General features: G+C 36.4%; 1 protein-coding gene across 5 annotated transcripts in view; it reads left to right on the top strand.

Moving 5' to 3' along the window:
* COMMD10 (COMM domain containing 10) overlaps positions 1-9,457 on the top strand; it is a 212,468-nt gene extending 203,011 nt beyond the window's left edge. For 2 of the 5 annotated variants that reach the window (XM_077138896.1, XM_077138894.1), the window contains exons 6-7: positions 5,740-5,799; positions 7,068-9,457. In XM_077138896.1, coding sequence (XP_076995011.1) covers positions 5,740-5,799; positions 7,068-7,118 — 111 coding nt within the window. In that variant the 3' untranslated portion in view covers positions 7,119-9,457. Of the gene's footprint in view, positions 1-5,739; positions 5,800-7,063 lie in introns of all 5 variants that reach the window. The other 3 variants (XM_077138897.1, XM_077138895.1, XR_013166980.1) reach the window with 2 other exon arrangements.
* The last annotated feature ends 6,876 nt before the right edge of the window (positions 9,458-16,333 follow it).

Raw genomic sequence — 16,333 nt, 5'->3', positions numbered from 1 at the left:
TTTCTGGGCCTCTGTCTTGTTCTGGACTTTTGCTTGTTAGTTGTTTTGGAGCTCCCCTCTTTACAGCAGTTGGTTGTCCCCTCTGCTTCCCAGGAGACAGACCTCCCTCTTCCAGGTATTTGGAGCCAGCAGGCCTTTGTCCTGGACTGTCTGTTTCTGTAGTTTTTACACTTCTTTCATTTTCTCATGCTGCCTTTGCCTGAGGGGCAGCTTCTGGGAGGAGGCTCACCCCAAAGAGAACTTTTCCAAATCGGTCTTTCCCGGCTAGTTTCGGACCAAGGATCCACCAAGTGGGCACAGACTGTGTCCAAAGTGCCCTGGGGAGGGGATCAGGAAGGGTGCCAAACTCTTCTCCAATGGTTCCCCAAATCTGAACATTCCTGGTCTGCTCAGAATTGCAGCCCTTCATCTACTATCCCCCACAGCCCTAAGGAAGTGCTACCTTTAAATCTCCACTGCCTCCACCCCTGTCCAGGGAGGCTTGAAACAATGGCTGTTGCTGCCTTTATCCAGGGATGGTTTGAAACAATTAGTTGTCTTCAAAGTAGGGTCTCAGCAGTCCGAACTTGCTAAACAAAAGCCACTATCTATCAGCAGCAGCCAGCAAGGGACTGGACCCTCTGGTGGCCTGCTGTGAGGGTAGGGGGTGGGCACCAGTACCCATCACAGGGAGAGGCAATTTTCAGTTATTTACATAATTCATCAATCTTTTACTCCCTCTCTTCCCTGGATGCTGTACAGTATTCTTTTGGCCACTAGTATTTCAAAATAGCTGTTTTAGACAGTTCCTGTCTGTTTAGTAATTGTTTTGGTGGAAGGACTGAGTTCTAGAGCTCCTACTTGACTATCTCCCCTAAAACTCTCCCCCTTTCCTTTTAACCCAGGTCTCTGTCTGGTATCTGATGATCATCCTGTGTATACCTATGCATCTAAGCTGTAGCCATACCCTTCCTCCCTACAAAACAGCAACCCCTGGCCACTTCTGGGGGTGGGATATGCAACACTGGCTGTGCAGTCCACCCCTGGAAGAAGGAACCTAGAGAAGTCCAAGAAGTCCTGTCCTCTTCCTATTAAGACAGGTAATTCTAGGTCCTAGGTATCCAGAGAGTATTCTAGAGGTGGGTTCAGCTCCAGCTGTGTACATCTCTTTGCCCCTGTAGATTCTTTATCCATTGGCTTGGGCATGGTCTAGGAATGCAAGAAAAGCAATGCCCATTTCTGAAGTATGGGCCCCAGGGCAAGGAAGCCTTTTGAATGAATTTAAGGGAGATTTTGCTTTTGATTAACAGGAAGTTAAAATAACTGAAAATTTACCTAGGCTTGTAAAATATGGAATAAATTTGGCATGAAAATCTCATTGTATCTTAGTTGTTTTGAGTTGCTTCCTTTGAATTCTAAAACATTTCTAGTTTCAAAATTCATTTGTGTAATTGTCGTATGCTTTCTGAAAAGAAAAAAAAAAGATTTAAAAAATCTCTTCAGAGGTAAATGATAATAGCTGGACTTCCTTATGAGACATTTTTAGCCCTTATTCTGTTTAGCCAAAGAAATGATATTTAAAATTGTGTTAGAGTTAACCCAACTTTATATGTGGTTTATAGTTAATTTTTTAGTGCAGAATAGCATTTGAATGCAGATCTAGAACTTAGAAGAAATTAATGCTGAGGGTTCATTTAAAAAAAAATTTATGCCGAGTTCAGATTTTGGAAATTTAAATAATAATCCTCTACTGGATTCCGTTTATTCTTTTACACTCCTATATATGGCAGAATCATCCTTACGGTAGTGTTAAGATTGGTGTGTGTGAATGACTGAGGAAATTATGGGGTGGGAGCATAAATTCAAATCACAGACCTAAAAGGGATATAAACTGTTTGAATTCTTCATTTGCACAAACTGGAGGAAGGTAAATTGTATGTAAGTAGTTTATCTAATCTTTATTTCTCACTGAACTATCTTGACAGAAGGTGTCCCTCTAATGTACCTCTTTTCAGAGTAATTACATCAAAGGCAAGAGGTTAATTTTCCCTTTTATTGAAATGACAGCAGGTGTCTTAGTTGAGGGAATTAATGACCAAGAGAAGAAAGAGACTCTCTCAATAGTTGAGACCTGTGACTTTTAATCTCTTTTTCTCTAGCCATATCAGCTTCATTATTTATTTTCATGTTGGGAATTTTTATAAGGACAAAATGCTACATGACAGTTTGAACTCCAAAATACTAATTTAGAGTAGTGAAGCATTAAATAGTGATTTGATAAGAATATTATTTATACAAGTTGAAAAAATATGTTTGTTAAATGGTCATTTTAAATGCCCTGGTTTTATTATTATTTAAATTTTGTTTTGTCTTCAGAAACTAGTTTTCTCGAATTCTTGAAAAGTCTTGTTACTGAGCAAGGGTTAGTTGTCTGATGTGCATGGAAGTTAATACTATGACACCAGGATTTTGAGAAAAGAAAGACATTATTTATTGCCTGGCAGCCAGATAAGACACAGATTAGGCTCAAATCTGTTTCCCCAGGCTGAGGAAGCTTGAGACTTTTATACAGTCTGGTGGGGGGTGAACTAGAGAGGTAGGAGGAGGTGATGCATGGGTGGTGCAATATGAAGTAAGATTGGGGACAGAATTTGGTCAAGCATGCGCAGTGAGAGATCATGCCACTTCATACATCGCATGTTCAAATATGGTGGCCTTGGCATGATGAGGGGCATGTTTTTTAGTATTATAATTACATGTAGGTAACTAAGTCAGGATTCTTTTGCCTTTTGCATATGTAGATAGGGGTAGCCAGAATTTTCTGACTCTGTCCAGTTTGAACTGGCCAATAATGTAGAAGTTAAAAAAACAAAAAAAGCAGTAACTGTACCTATTATGAGGCATGTCACTTATTAATAAACATGAGTAGGTGGGCCTGTGAAGGTGGTGGGGCTTGTGCAAGCAAATGGGGCAGAGATTAAGAAACAGGCTTGCTAGCAGCCAGTTTAAGTCTCAGAAAGGAGACTTTTGTTATTTAAGAAATAATTGCTAAACTGTCAAGACAGTTAATTTTCATAATTAGCTTTTAAAAATGTTATCATTGACTTTATTGAAGCTCCTCATTGAGGTCTAGATAATGCAAATGTTGAAATAAAATTTAAGCAAATCGACATAACTTGCTATTGTTAGTGTTGGCAAAGAACTGTAAAGTTAATGAAGATATGATCTGTCTTATATTGTTATTCTACAAGTAAAGGAAATCATAATTCAAGTCAGAGTACTGAAAACTTTACCAGTGAGGTGGAAAGTTAACAGTCCTCTCAGGGTGCCACCCAAAAGGAAGCCAACCACTGTCATCTATTAGCTAATCAAAATGGATTTCAGTTAAGCTCACTGACTAGCAATTATTGAGAAGTTAGGGTGCTAGGTGGTGTGCTGAATGTTTCATATCTGTTATTACCTCTATTTCTTATAACAACTTCACAAAGTAGGCCATTTTGCAAATGATGTATGAGGTTTATAGGTGTTATGTAGCCTACCCTTATTCTAGCAAGTGATAGAGCCAAAATTTGAACCTAAATCTGCCTGGTTCCTACTCCTGTGCTCTTAATCTCTACATTCCACTGCTTTTCTCTTCTCATATGTACAGAGTCACTTTCAAGGGAAAAAGCAGTTTTTCAACATACATAATTGATTCAAAATTTTATATCAGTAAAATTCTGAAGAAAGGATTTTTCTTAACCTTCACCTCTCTTTCTCTTAGTCTTTCCTGCCCAGGAACAAAACCACTGATTACATATTTCACAATAAGATATGAGTAACTCCATATATTCCTGTTACCTCTCTGTCTATTCTAATCTCTTATCCTCTCTAAGAAGACTTAGGAAAGGGTGGAGGATTGTTTGGGAAATGACAATGATAATAACTACAACTGATTATGCCAAGCATACATAGATGGAGATTCTTTGCATATTTTATCTCAGGTGTTAGCATTTTCCCTTCCTGGGGTTAAATCTTTTAGTAAAGCAAGACACTAAATTGTGTGCCCATGTGTAGTGTATAAATTGTGTATATACATATATATACACACACTCATATACACACTCAGAGGCGTACTCACACACACATATATAAATTATTTAGGCTATTTTAGCTATTGGTGTTTTAAACTATGAGTTTTCAAAGTTGTATTCCTTCTCTTTCTCAACTATAACATTTTTGGAAATACCACCTTAAAATAAAACAAAGCTCGAGACACAAGAACCTGACTTGGCTGCTACCTCTGGTGATACAGCAAATCAGTTGTTCACATACTGCATCAGCCTTTATTCCAACCTAGAATTTGGCACAGGAGTGACAATAATGAATTTGGCTTATCCCCAGAACTGGGGAGTAAACCTAGCCTCTTATTCCCTTTTAATTGCTGGGAGGAAATACAGTTCCCCTATATAATGCAGATTAAACCTATAGTTTAATGACATGTGCCAGTCAATTAGTTGACTAATTTCTCTAATACAATTTGAGAATTTCCTAATTTTATATTATTCCTAAAGGATGAAATCTTAAAGCAGATATATTTCCTCACTCATTTTAAAGCTTAAGTACTTAGGTACCATGTATGAGAGAAAATGAAGTGTGGAATATGATCTTATGTGCTTAGACTTCATGAAGAGGGAAGTGCCATTTCTGAACATGGCACCTTTGACTCTCCCAGAGCTTGCTGGAGATAACCTGGTTTATAAATGTTGGCTTGTAAATATAAACGGAAATAATTAAAATGGATAAAACAAACAAATGAACATAGAAACTGAGAACTAGAATTAATAGCTATGTTGGAAAAAGACCACAAGCAATTAAGTGTAACACCTGTTTTGTAGCAACTTTCCACCTCTTCAGTTCATGGTGCCCATTTCATGTCATGTTAGCACTGACAGTGGGGTCAGAGTAGGTAACACATTCTTATGATTCTTTCCTTATTCACTTTCACTTCTTCAAAGGACCTTGAATAAATGTAAATATGTTTGCACAATCTTCTACAACTAGTTTGAGTATTTCCTCATTTTGCAGAATCAACCAAAAACAGGTTTGGTTTGGTTTAACGTTGCACTTTACTACACCACCATACATACGTGGACACAATATTACTTAGCATCTGTAGCATCCATGAAGGCTTCTATAACACATGTGATGTGAAAGGAAGGAGAGTGTTTAAGTCCTGTCTTTGAAGCTCTTGGGTTGTTAACTTTTGCTGTGTTTTTACATTAAAGAAGGTAACAAGCTCAGCATGTTAAGACCATAACTGTTAGATTAAAGCTTGGAGGCACTGTTTGTACCGATGTGAGGCATTATTGGCTGAATGAGTTCAATCAGATATGCCGCCTCCAGTGTCATTGTGTAATGATATTTACTAGATTTCAAATGGACTGCTGAGAAAGATGAAATATAATCTCATGTATTATCTCTGTCTTGAAAAAAATAGATAATGAAATTGTTCTCTTGCTGGCATATATTTTATTAACCTTGGTGGAGTCAATTTAAAGAACAGATATCCCTGTAGAGTTGAAACCTTTTGCTAAAGTGGAGTGTTATTAAGTGCATTATGAGTTCTAGGAATGGTGGAATTGAGTAAAACAGTTAAGTATTCTTTAAAACCACTTAGAGAATAATATTATGGCATATTCTGAAGCTGGCTAGAAAGACAAAAAAATGTAATAGAAATTCTATGCAACTAATTTTTTTTTTTTTTTTACTTCCGTACAGAGCCTGGAGAACGTTCTTATGGAGTTCAGTCACAAGGAGTTGTTTGATTTCTATAACAAGGTCTTCATTATTAAAATCACTTTCTGATATTGTGGGGTGTTTCATGTTTCCTTCATATTATAAATTCTTATTTTTAAATGCCTATTATGGAGCTAAGTTCATTAAGCTTACCTTATGTTTCACAGTAGGGGAAGCATAGCTGAAAAGAAGAGAATCTGATAAAGTAAAGCAGGAAGAAAATGGAAATGGTTTTAAATAAAACAATAGGATTGTTGCCTTAATGTATAACATTAAGTAATGAACTATGTTGTACATAGCCAGTCTGACCCTTTTGTATAGGCAATATTAAATTCTTTAATTACTGGGCCCAAGAATAAAAAGAAGTAGGAAAAGGAAGATGCCAGCCCTAAAAGATTTATCTTTGAGCACATTTTATGTTTCTTTCCAAATACTGATTTCTTAATCCAGTAAAATGAACCCACACACGCACTTCTAAAATCTTATTATGTAATGATTTTTTAAAAAATAAGCTCCATTTTTAGAGCAGTTTTAGGTTTACATAAAAATTATACAGACAGTAAACAGAGTTCCCACCTACCCCTTCCATCACATAGTTTCTCCTACTGCTAACATCCTGTGGTAGTGTGATACATTTGTTACAGTTGATGAATCAAATTGATACATTGTAAGTAACTGAAATACATAGTTTACATTCAAGTTCACCTCTGTTGTACAGTTCTCTGGGTTTTGACAAATGCGTGATGTCATGTATCTACCATTGTGGGATTATATAGAATAGTTTCACTGCCCTACAAAATGCCCCGTGCTCCACCTAGACATCCCTTCCCTCTACTCCATCCCCACAATTCATGGCAACTGCTCACCTTTTATTGCCACATATTTTGCATTTTTTACAGTGTTATAGTTGGAACCATACAGTATGTAGCCTTTACAGACTGGATTCTTTTACTTAGCAATATGTATTTAAGATTCCTCTGCTTGATAGCTCATTTCTTTTTATGTATTTAAATTTTTTTATGTATTTAAAATGAAACAGCTGGATATATTTAAAGCAGTAGTATTTAGAAAACCTTCTTTACGGATTTGAAAACTTAAATCACAAGCATGAATTCTAATATCGTCACATAAAAGAAAAATATTCTAAGTGGTATTTTTATTGCTATGTGAATGAATTTAATATGCATCATTACCAGTGCCATTCTTTCTCTTTTATCTGCGTATTTCTAAACAATGCCTCATATGAATTTCTCTCCCTTTACTAACTTTCTTTCTTTCTTTCTTTCTTTTTTTTCTCTGTAAATAGCTAGAGGCCGTACAAGCACAGCTGGATTCCCTTACATGATGTTTTTGAAGACTGATTTCTCCATCACACCCCTGCCACCTCATTATTTTGCTTTGAAGACGGATTGCCAGGTTGTATTTTCTGAAGGATCCAGTGACTTTCTTCCTGTAAATTATATGATTGATCACTTCTTACACCAATAATAGCTGAGGGAGATGATTGTTAGAAGTACTGAGGTTCTGATGTACTTTCTTTAGTTCTGGGGGCCAAGAATTGTTAAGAACACTTTGACTCAAAAGGAAGCAGAATTGACTACCATATTGTCTTAATTGTCCTATTGTTGCTTTATTGCCTGACATGTTTATTTTTTATGCATTTGATGATACCTTATGTATCTGGGAAGGTCCAGGAATATAAAGGCATAAAGTATGCCTTAGCAGAATACAGCACTTCAGTAATTTACATTAGGAAAAATAAGAAAGCAGCCACACACAATCAAATACATTACAGTACTTCTCCTTGAATATATAAGTATATTGCTTGGGGAATAAATATAGGAAAAAATTTATAATAGAGCTAGTAGTATTATATCATTTAATTTGAGTGTAAGCTTCTCTATCCATTTTAATTTTTTCCCTGCATTTAATAATTTAACAATGGTCTGGGGTTGTGTACTTATCTTTATCTACAAATTAATGATGATTCACTTCATAGTGTGGAATATATTCAGGTCATGAATAAAAACAGTTGTAATGACTTCTAAATGAGCATCCCTGAAATTTCAAAACAGTTCCTTCTGATTCCAGACAATCACATTTTTAAGTCTTAGGATTAGTTGAAATAAAGTTCACAAGTATCTAGTGGTATGACTATATGTAAATGGTGTGAGTATGGCTGCCTGTAAGAAAATAATATGAATTGAATTTTTTATGAATGAAATACCTGTCTTCCTATACTATTTCCAGAGAGTAAGAAAGATTGATTCAAACACGACACATGACTGGACTTTGATTTCAGAAGCATCAGATAGTTCAGCAGAACCATCAAAATTGAATCACACTCCTTATAGGAGGTATCTGGGTAATATGAGTGTTTGATGCCTCCCAAATAAACATTCAATATATGGAATCTATGCCCATAATTGTTTATATATATATATTTGCTTGGAAGGATTAAGAGTTTAGATTATGTCAGAAAGCACATCATATAGTTGCTGTCCACAGTTGATTGATTTTTAAAAGTTTTTAAACTGAAACTTCCACTGATTGGTCTATAAGGCATATTTATAACGTAATGCTATGTGTTTCCATATGTGGCTTGTACAATCTATCTTTTTTCTTCATGCTCTGTTCCGCCACTTTCCCAGAGGTAACCTGACTACTATAAACATTTTGGTAAATATTCTTTCAGACATCATATATATATATAAACATACATCTTGCCAAGTTGAATTTGTTAGACCTTCCTGACAGTTAATAGGTAGAAGTTTTCATTGATTTAATGGTCAAATGTAACTCCCAATGTAGCTGTCTAAATTAAATGTAATGGTTATTTAAATGAGGTAGTTAGATGGTTAGGAATGAAGTTTTCTAAAAGTAGTTCATTTTATGCCACCTAAAGGAGCTGGTTTCATATTCTCTAAGAGTATATTTAAATCTGTACAAAAATATGGTAAATAATTTTCACTAGTCAAAGATTTTGAAGGACAAGTAGACTAATTCCAATTAAGAACATAATTATTCTTGAAATATATTTCATGGCGAATAATTTTATTCCTAAAGGTACCACCATTGTTACAACACACAAGTTAAAGAAAATATGCATTCCCAAAGAGTATTAAACACATGTTACTTTTTCATAAAAACAAAGTGGGGCAGTATATTAGTCAGGGTTCTCTGGAGAAACAGAACCAACAGGAGATATCTGTAAATATGAGGTTTATAACGGTGTCTCATGCAACCGTGGAAATGGAAGAGTCCAAAATCCATGGGGCAGACTACGGAGTGAAGTTGTCAGGACTGATGAAGGGTCTGGATGAACTCCACACGAGAGAATTGCTGGCTAAAGAAGCAGTGAGAAAGCCTTTCTTCTTTCTTAAAAGCCTTCAGCTGATTGGATTATCTCCTTGGAATGGGAAAGTCATGACTTGGTTGACTGCAGATACAATCAGCCACAGATAGAGTCAACTGACTGATGATTTTAATACATCAGCCTTCTGCTTTATCAACCATCCATGAAATATCCTTGTTAGCACTTGCCTAAAACTGGGCATCATCACTTAATCAGGTTGACACCAGAACCTCACCATCACAGGAGGATTGCTGGGAACTGGAACCTACTATCTTAAAAAATAAATGACTTCTTTGAGTGCTTGTAATGGGGATTGAACACAAATAAAAGTACTTGTTTAATGAACCGATGTACTCTTTTTATACCTATGCCACATAATGTTTGTAATTCTCGGATAAAATATCATAATCATTTTAAGTTAGGAAATACCTAACTACTCATAAAGAAGTAACCTAAAATTATAGTTAGATTATCCAGAAATAACCATGAATGACATTTTGCTGGATTTTATTGTTAATTTTTTTTCTATCCATGTGTCTTTTTTTGTTCTCTCCCTTTTCTCTTTTTTTCTTCCTTTCCTGACAAATTGGAGTAATATCATACTTACAGTTTCATACCTGACTTTCTTTTTATAACATGAGCAGTTTTTAATGTCCTTCATTATTGTCCAAAGCATAATTTTTTATGTGTGTTAAAAAAGTCATTTGGATGAGCTGCACTCATTTCATTATTCCCCTATTGCTGGACACTTAGAATATTTCCCTTTTTTAGCATAATAAAGAACTAGGTGGTGAGCACCGATATACATACCTTTGGCCACACCGCATGTTTGGTTATTTTATTAATAGAGATTCCTAGAAATGAGATTACTGTGTCAAAAGTGTAGAGGTTTTTCTGTTTTTCTATTTGAAGGATTTTTGTTATGAAAGAAACCCTGCCCATTATAAAAAATGAAGTGAAAGTTGCTCTTTTCTGCCATCTCACTCCTTGAAAGTACCTAACCGACTACATTTTGGTTTGTGTATTTTCGGACATCTTATGTAAATACCAACATGCACACGTACACCAAATATTTTTGTGTATGTTTTTATTTACATTTATTTCAAGGTCTTTGATGCTTATTGCTAAATTATTTCCCTGAGGATCATATCAATTTATACTCCCTCCAACAATGATTGTGAATTCACTTGTCTCAAGCCACTTTCAGCAGCCCACTCCTCCTGTGATACTTTCCACCCTCAACATTCTTTTTGACCTGGTATTGGGGCTTGGGAAGAGTGGCGAGTGAGAGTGGGTTGGGGACTGGAACATCACCAATTGTGTGGAGTATGCCATGTTGATGACTTGGAAGGACTGAAGAGGAAATCTCTCCTAAGATCAGCAAATGTGAGAGGCATTGCCGTGCAGTATTTAAGAATTGATATTGATGTCAGTCATTTATTTCTTCAACAAGTATTCACTAAATACCTGTGGGGCCAGGAATCATGTGCTAGGCATCATGTGATGATGAGCAAATAAATATGTAATAAATTGTGATAAGTTCGGGATAAAAAATAATTGGGTTTTATTTTGACTCAATTTTCATTAGCAGTAAAAGAAGGGAGCAAAAGCATTCCAGACTTAAAAAAACAGGCTATTCAACATTCTAGAGATTGGAAAAGACTTAGTGTGTTAAGGAATCAGAAGACCAACGTGGCTGGAGTGTAGTAAACAAGGGTGAATAGTGGAATGCAGTTCAGTTAGAGAAGTGGACAAGGAACAATTCTTTCACTAAGTCCTTTCAGTTCTACCACCAAAATATATTTCAATTACATCTCTACAGGACTACTCTCCAAATGTCTTTGCCCTAGACTGCCCTGATTCTACTTTTCACCCCCCTCCAGTCCAGTCTTCACACACAGCCAATATTTTTAAAACATTAAGCATATCATTAGTTATACCATCTTCCTGCTTAAAATCCTTCAAAGGGTTCCTGTAACAGTCCAAATAAAATGTAAAGATCTATCGTCTCAGGACAGACCAAGAGTCATATCATAGTTCTACTTTCTATTATGTGTGTTGAGCAAGTTACTCAGTTGTCTAAAATTAAGCAGTCTTCTCATCTTTGTAATGGGAATAATAATCTAAGTATCATAGGGGTATTGTGAAGATTAAATGAGATAATTTGTGATAAAACATTTAGCGTAATTCCCAATTTACAATAATCCCATAGGTGTTAGCTACCATTTTCTTATAATCATCTCTCCTTGATTTAGGGCAAGACCTATGAATTCCTTCTAACCAATAGAATATGGCAAAAATGATGGGGTATCATTCCTGTGATGATATTATGATATTAGCAAATTAACTTGTTAGCAAATTCACTCTAAAGACTTTTTCCCTTGTTGACTTTGAAGAAGCGAACTGCTGTTGAAGGTACAATGAACAAGGAGCTGAGGGTGACCCCTCGCAGTTGAGGGTGACAATAGCCAGCAAAAAGCTGGGGCCTCTGCCCTATGACTGCAAGGAAATAAATTCTTCTAACAATCTGAGTTATTTGGAAGTGGATTCTTTCCCAGTTGAGCCTCCAGATGACAATGCAGTCTAGCCATCACCTCAGTTGCAGCCTCGTGAGACCCTAAGTCATTCCTGGGATGCTTACCCACAGTAATTGCACAATAATAAATGTATGTTGTTTTAAACCTCTAAATTTGTGGTAATTAGTTATGCTGGAACAGATAACTAAAACAATAGTCATGTTCATTCTTTTACATACATCTATGGCTGTCCTCACACTGTAGCAGCAGGATGAATAGTTGCAATAGAGACCACATAGCATGCAAACCCTAAAATGTTTTTTCAATTATTTTTTATTGATAATATATGTTCACATATGTAATCATCCAAAGTGTACAATCAGTGGTTCACAATGTCATCATTTAGCTGTGCATTTATCATCACAATAGACTATTTTTCCCCAAACCCTAAAATGTTTACTACCTGGCCCCTTACAAAAAAAGGTTGCAACCCTCTGCTTTACACCATATGTCTTAAGCAGGGACATTCCTAGAGGAATATAGAAGTTAGGGATGAATGAATCCCCAAAATGTATGTGTCATTTATTATTTCAACATCACTTTTTTTTTTTCATGGGCAGGCACCGGGAATTGATCAAACCAAGGTCTCCGGCATTGCAGGTGAGAACGCTGCCTGCTGAGCCTCTGTGGCCTGCCCTATTTCAGCATCGCTTTTACTTTAGTTTTTCCAGGCACAGGGCCATAGAACTAGAGTTATAGAATTAAATAGGTGATATAGAATGATATAGAAATGATATAGAATTTATCATTTCCAGCCTCCTGTACAGCTACTGCAGCCATGTAACTAAGTTTTCACCAGTGAAATGTGAGTGGATGTGATACTCACCTTCACTTTTCTTTACCCCTCTCTCTGTAACACAAATTTGGAATTGATTCAGCTTTGACTAGGCAGACAAGGACAGTGCATTAGGAGGTGGGCCACAAGATGAAAGTGGTCCCTGGGTCCCTGAATGCCCTCATAAAGTAGTACTGCCTCCATGCTCTTGACACACTGCTATCTCCAGATCATTGCATGAAAAATAAAATATCTTATTTGAGCAACCTATGTTTGGGGTTTTCTTTATCCAGCAATTTAACTTATAGCCTAGCTAATATAGAGGTAACATGATTTTAATTGGCCAGTAATTTAAAGCATTTTTATTTTTAAAGAAAGATGAATATGTTATGGCATAGTCCTGAACACATGTAAATGTTAAAGAGAAAATGGGAAACTTCAAAGAAGCATTATGGGCGGGCCGCGGTGGCTCAGCGGGCAAAGTGCTTGCCTGCTATGCCGGAGGACCTCGGTTCGATTCCCGGCCCCAGCCCATGTAAAAAACAAACAAACAAACAAACTACAATAAAACAAGAAAATGTTTAAAGATGTTTCCCTTTCTTCCTCCCTTCCTTCCTTCCATCCTTCCTTCCTTCTCTCTGTCTTTCCTTCCCTTCCTCCCTCTAAAAAAAAAAAAAAAAAAAAAAAGCATTATGCTTGCAGCATGCAACTTCAGGCTAGACCTTGTAAGCCACGGGAAACATATATTCACCCCTCCTTCTTAAGTGTGACTACTTTGAAGGAAAAATTTGAGAAACTGTAGTGTATATTGTAAATGTCCTTTGAAATATTTACATAATCCCCTTTTCCACTGTTAAAGAAGATGACTGGGACAAGTCTGACTTGTTCAGGCACATTAGGAGCTGCTCAGGAATTAGAATTTGTTGCAAATTCAGTCAATTTTGCTTCCCTAAAACTTTGATTTTTGCCATCATTATGCAAATAGTTCTACTCAATAGACCAGCCTCAATTAATGCTAAAATTAGGAACGCATTAATTTGAGGGATTTTATAATAAAGCTTAATGGCATTTATAATTCTGGAGAATTTGAAGAATTTAGATCATTGCTCCACCACACCTGTGATCCCAATCCAAGTGATGGCAATTTTCATAGCCTATTTTTCTTGTTTTATTCGAAATAAAATTTTATTTTAAAAGTATAGTCTGCAAAGACAAGAAAGGTGAAGCCAGTCTAGTCTAAAGGAAGAGAGTGTAATAAGATTAGAGAGACTTTCAATCTCCAAGGCAGGAAAAAGGTACGAATATAAAATGTTCCCTTAGTGAAACCAGAGTTCGGTCATTTTTAGCATCTTTAATGAAAATATGAGAATTTCATTTTTAAAATTACTTTTTTTGTTTATATCTGTCCTTAATGGAGTCGAGATAAAAGAAAAAAGAGGAAGGCAGTTAATAGTAAATATAATAATTGCATTTCTTTTTGAAGTTGATTTTTAAAACCACAATAATCCTTCCTGAATTGTTTAAGGAAAAGTCAATAATAAACTTTTCTCATCTATAATTAATGTAGATTTTCTATGAGACAAGGAGTTCAATGATTCCTCAAGGTTTCTCCCCATGTCTCCAGGTTTTCTTTCTGATCTATTTCTAGTCCACGTTTCAAATTCTTCCTGCATGTTCAACCAGGCTACCTATGGACAAAGTAAAAAGCTGCCCCTAAAAACAGGCTGCTCTCTTTCCCATTGAAAGCTCCAGGATCCCTCCCTAACCAGAAATGTGGTTATGCTTTGGCATAGGAACACAGTAATTTTCCAAATGATCGGATCAAGTAGTGACTCATGCATCCCAGACCACATGCTCTACTTCGCAGTCTAACCTCTCACTCTATTACATGCTGATGTAAGTAGTCCTAGGAGCATCAGGGTACTCAGGAAATATTGGCTGAATGAATTAGTGGAGTACATAAATAGTTTTTGTCCCTCTGCTTCTCCTTTTATTTGCATACTACAGACTGAATTCTTAAAATAAGCAAAATGATTGTAAACTTCAAACTATACTAGAGTGGTTTTCAAACTGTGTTCACAAATGCATTGTAATATTAAGGAATAGCCACATCTTCTCAGGAGAGGAACCCTGAAGTCACTGATCCCTTCATTCATAGAGCAGGAGATATACATGAGGAGAAGAAAATGCTGATAATTAGCAATAAGCCAGCTAGAGGCCCAGATTTCTCCTGTCCGTAAGGCTGGAGAAAGTTCTCCCACTGCTGTGAGAAGATTTATGATGGTTATGAAGTTGGCCTAGACGTGCTCCTGGTACTGATGCTGCAAAGACTGAAAAACAATTACATTCCTACAAAATTCAAAGGTGATTTATGTGACGGGGTCAAATGAAGTGCTCCACAAAGACATAAGCAACGTTCTTATATTGAGATGCATGTTAAGTGTGTATAGATTTCATAAGCTTATTACCCAGAAGATTTTAATTTCCTGCAGAAAATTCTGGTCCTTGATTAAAGACACACGTACACACATGCATATATTTATATATATATATGCACACACATACACTGCCTGCAAAGAGGCTCTCCTCACTGATGTGGGACATTTCAATGACAAATTATTTTTTAGTCTCCCTTTACATCGCTCCGTGTTCCAAGTGACCACAAATGTACAGACTGGACAAAAAAAAAGAACTTTTTTTTAAAGCCCACAGTACAGAATGCAGACAAGAGGCAGCAAGCCTTGCAACCAAGACTGCTTTTAAATGTAGAAGCCAGTGTGAGGGATCAGTTTCCTCTTGACACAGTGACAATTTATAACCTCTAACTTTTTGACCTCATGGCAGAATACGCTGTGAACCCTTAAAACCCAGGGCCCTCTTTGTCAAAGGTATTTCTTACTGCAAAGTGTGTTCTAGCCTATGCTTGTGTGAGCTAATATTGACTAGAGTAGAAAAAAAATAAGAATAATTTTTAAAAAATTCAATTTGGAGTTGGGTGCAGCAATTTTCTGGACTTGCAAGTTACCCAGGCAAGGCAATTCCTCGCCCAGCAGACTTGGAGGACTCTGGGGGTGGCCACCTTTGCTTCACCTTATGTGTTTGGTTCAACATTATTGTAAAGTTCTGCTTGACAGGCTCAGATATATAGACAGGTACCCTGAGCTATTGGAGCTTTAAAGTGTGACCACCATCTGTCCGGCTATAATACCCCAAGAAGCCCAATGAGAATTTACCCAAATATATGGTTTTGCCGTGCCGTGATTCTCCTATACTGGCTTCCAGTAACCACTCCTTTCTTTGATTTTTCTGGATCATTTCCCTCGGGTTAATACCACTCCCATAAATGCATTTCTACTTTTGGATTCCCTTCTCTTTAGGTTATACTTTCAGTTGAAGCTCTAATCAAGATAATCTCACAAACATTTTAATTAATCCTTCTATTAGCTCCATAGTCTATGCGGGGCAATCCAGGATTACAGAAGTGTCTACTTAAAAAGTTGGGGCCACTACAAATCAACTTTTCTTTCTGTAGTATCATATTTTTGAGAAGTGAAAAACTTCTGTAATGTGAACAATTACTCCTTATTTCATCTGCTTAGGTTCTAAGACTAAATATGTGTTTTATGATTTACTAAAGGGAAGGCAGCTATATTTCATAAGCACCTCTGTCTAAGTGTTCAGATAGGACACTTTTTTTGCAAAGAAGGTGACTATTTTACAGTGAAAGATATTTTTCTGCCTCTCCACCTACTACCTAGCTGTCCTTTTTAGCTCCCTACATCCTTTAATTAAGAATGATTTGCCGTCTTATTTGGTCAGTTATAAAATCCTGGTTGGTCCTGTTTACTAGTGGGCAGAGTAATGGTAAAA

The sequence above is a fragment of the Tamandua tetradactyla genome, chromosome 21 (assembly GCF_023851605.1).
Source record: "Tamandua tetradactyla isolate mTamTet1 chromosome 21, mTamTet1.pri, whole genome shotgun sequence".
NCBI classification, from domain to species: Eukaryota; Metazoa; Chordata; class Mammalia; order Pilosa; family Myrmecophagidae; genus Tamandua; species Tamandua tetradactyla.
The sequence above is the reverse complement of the archived record's forward strand: the minus strand, read 5'-3'. Positions and strand labels throughout refer to the sequence as shown.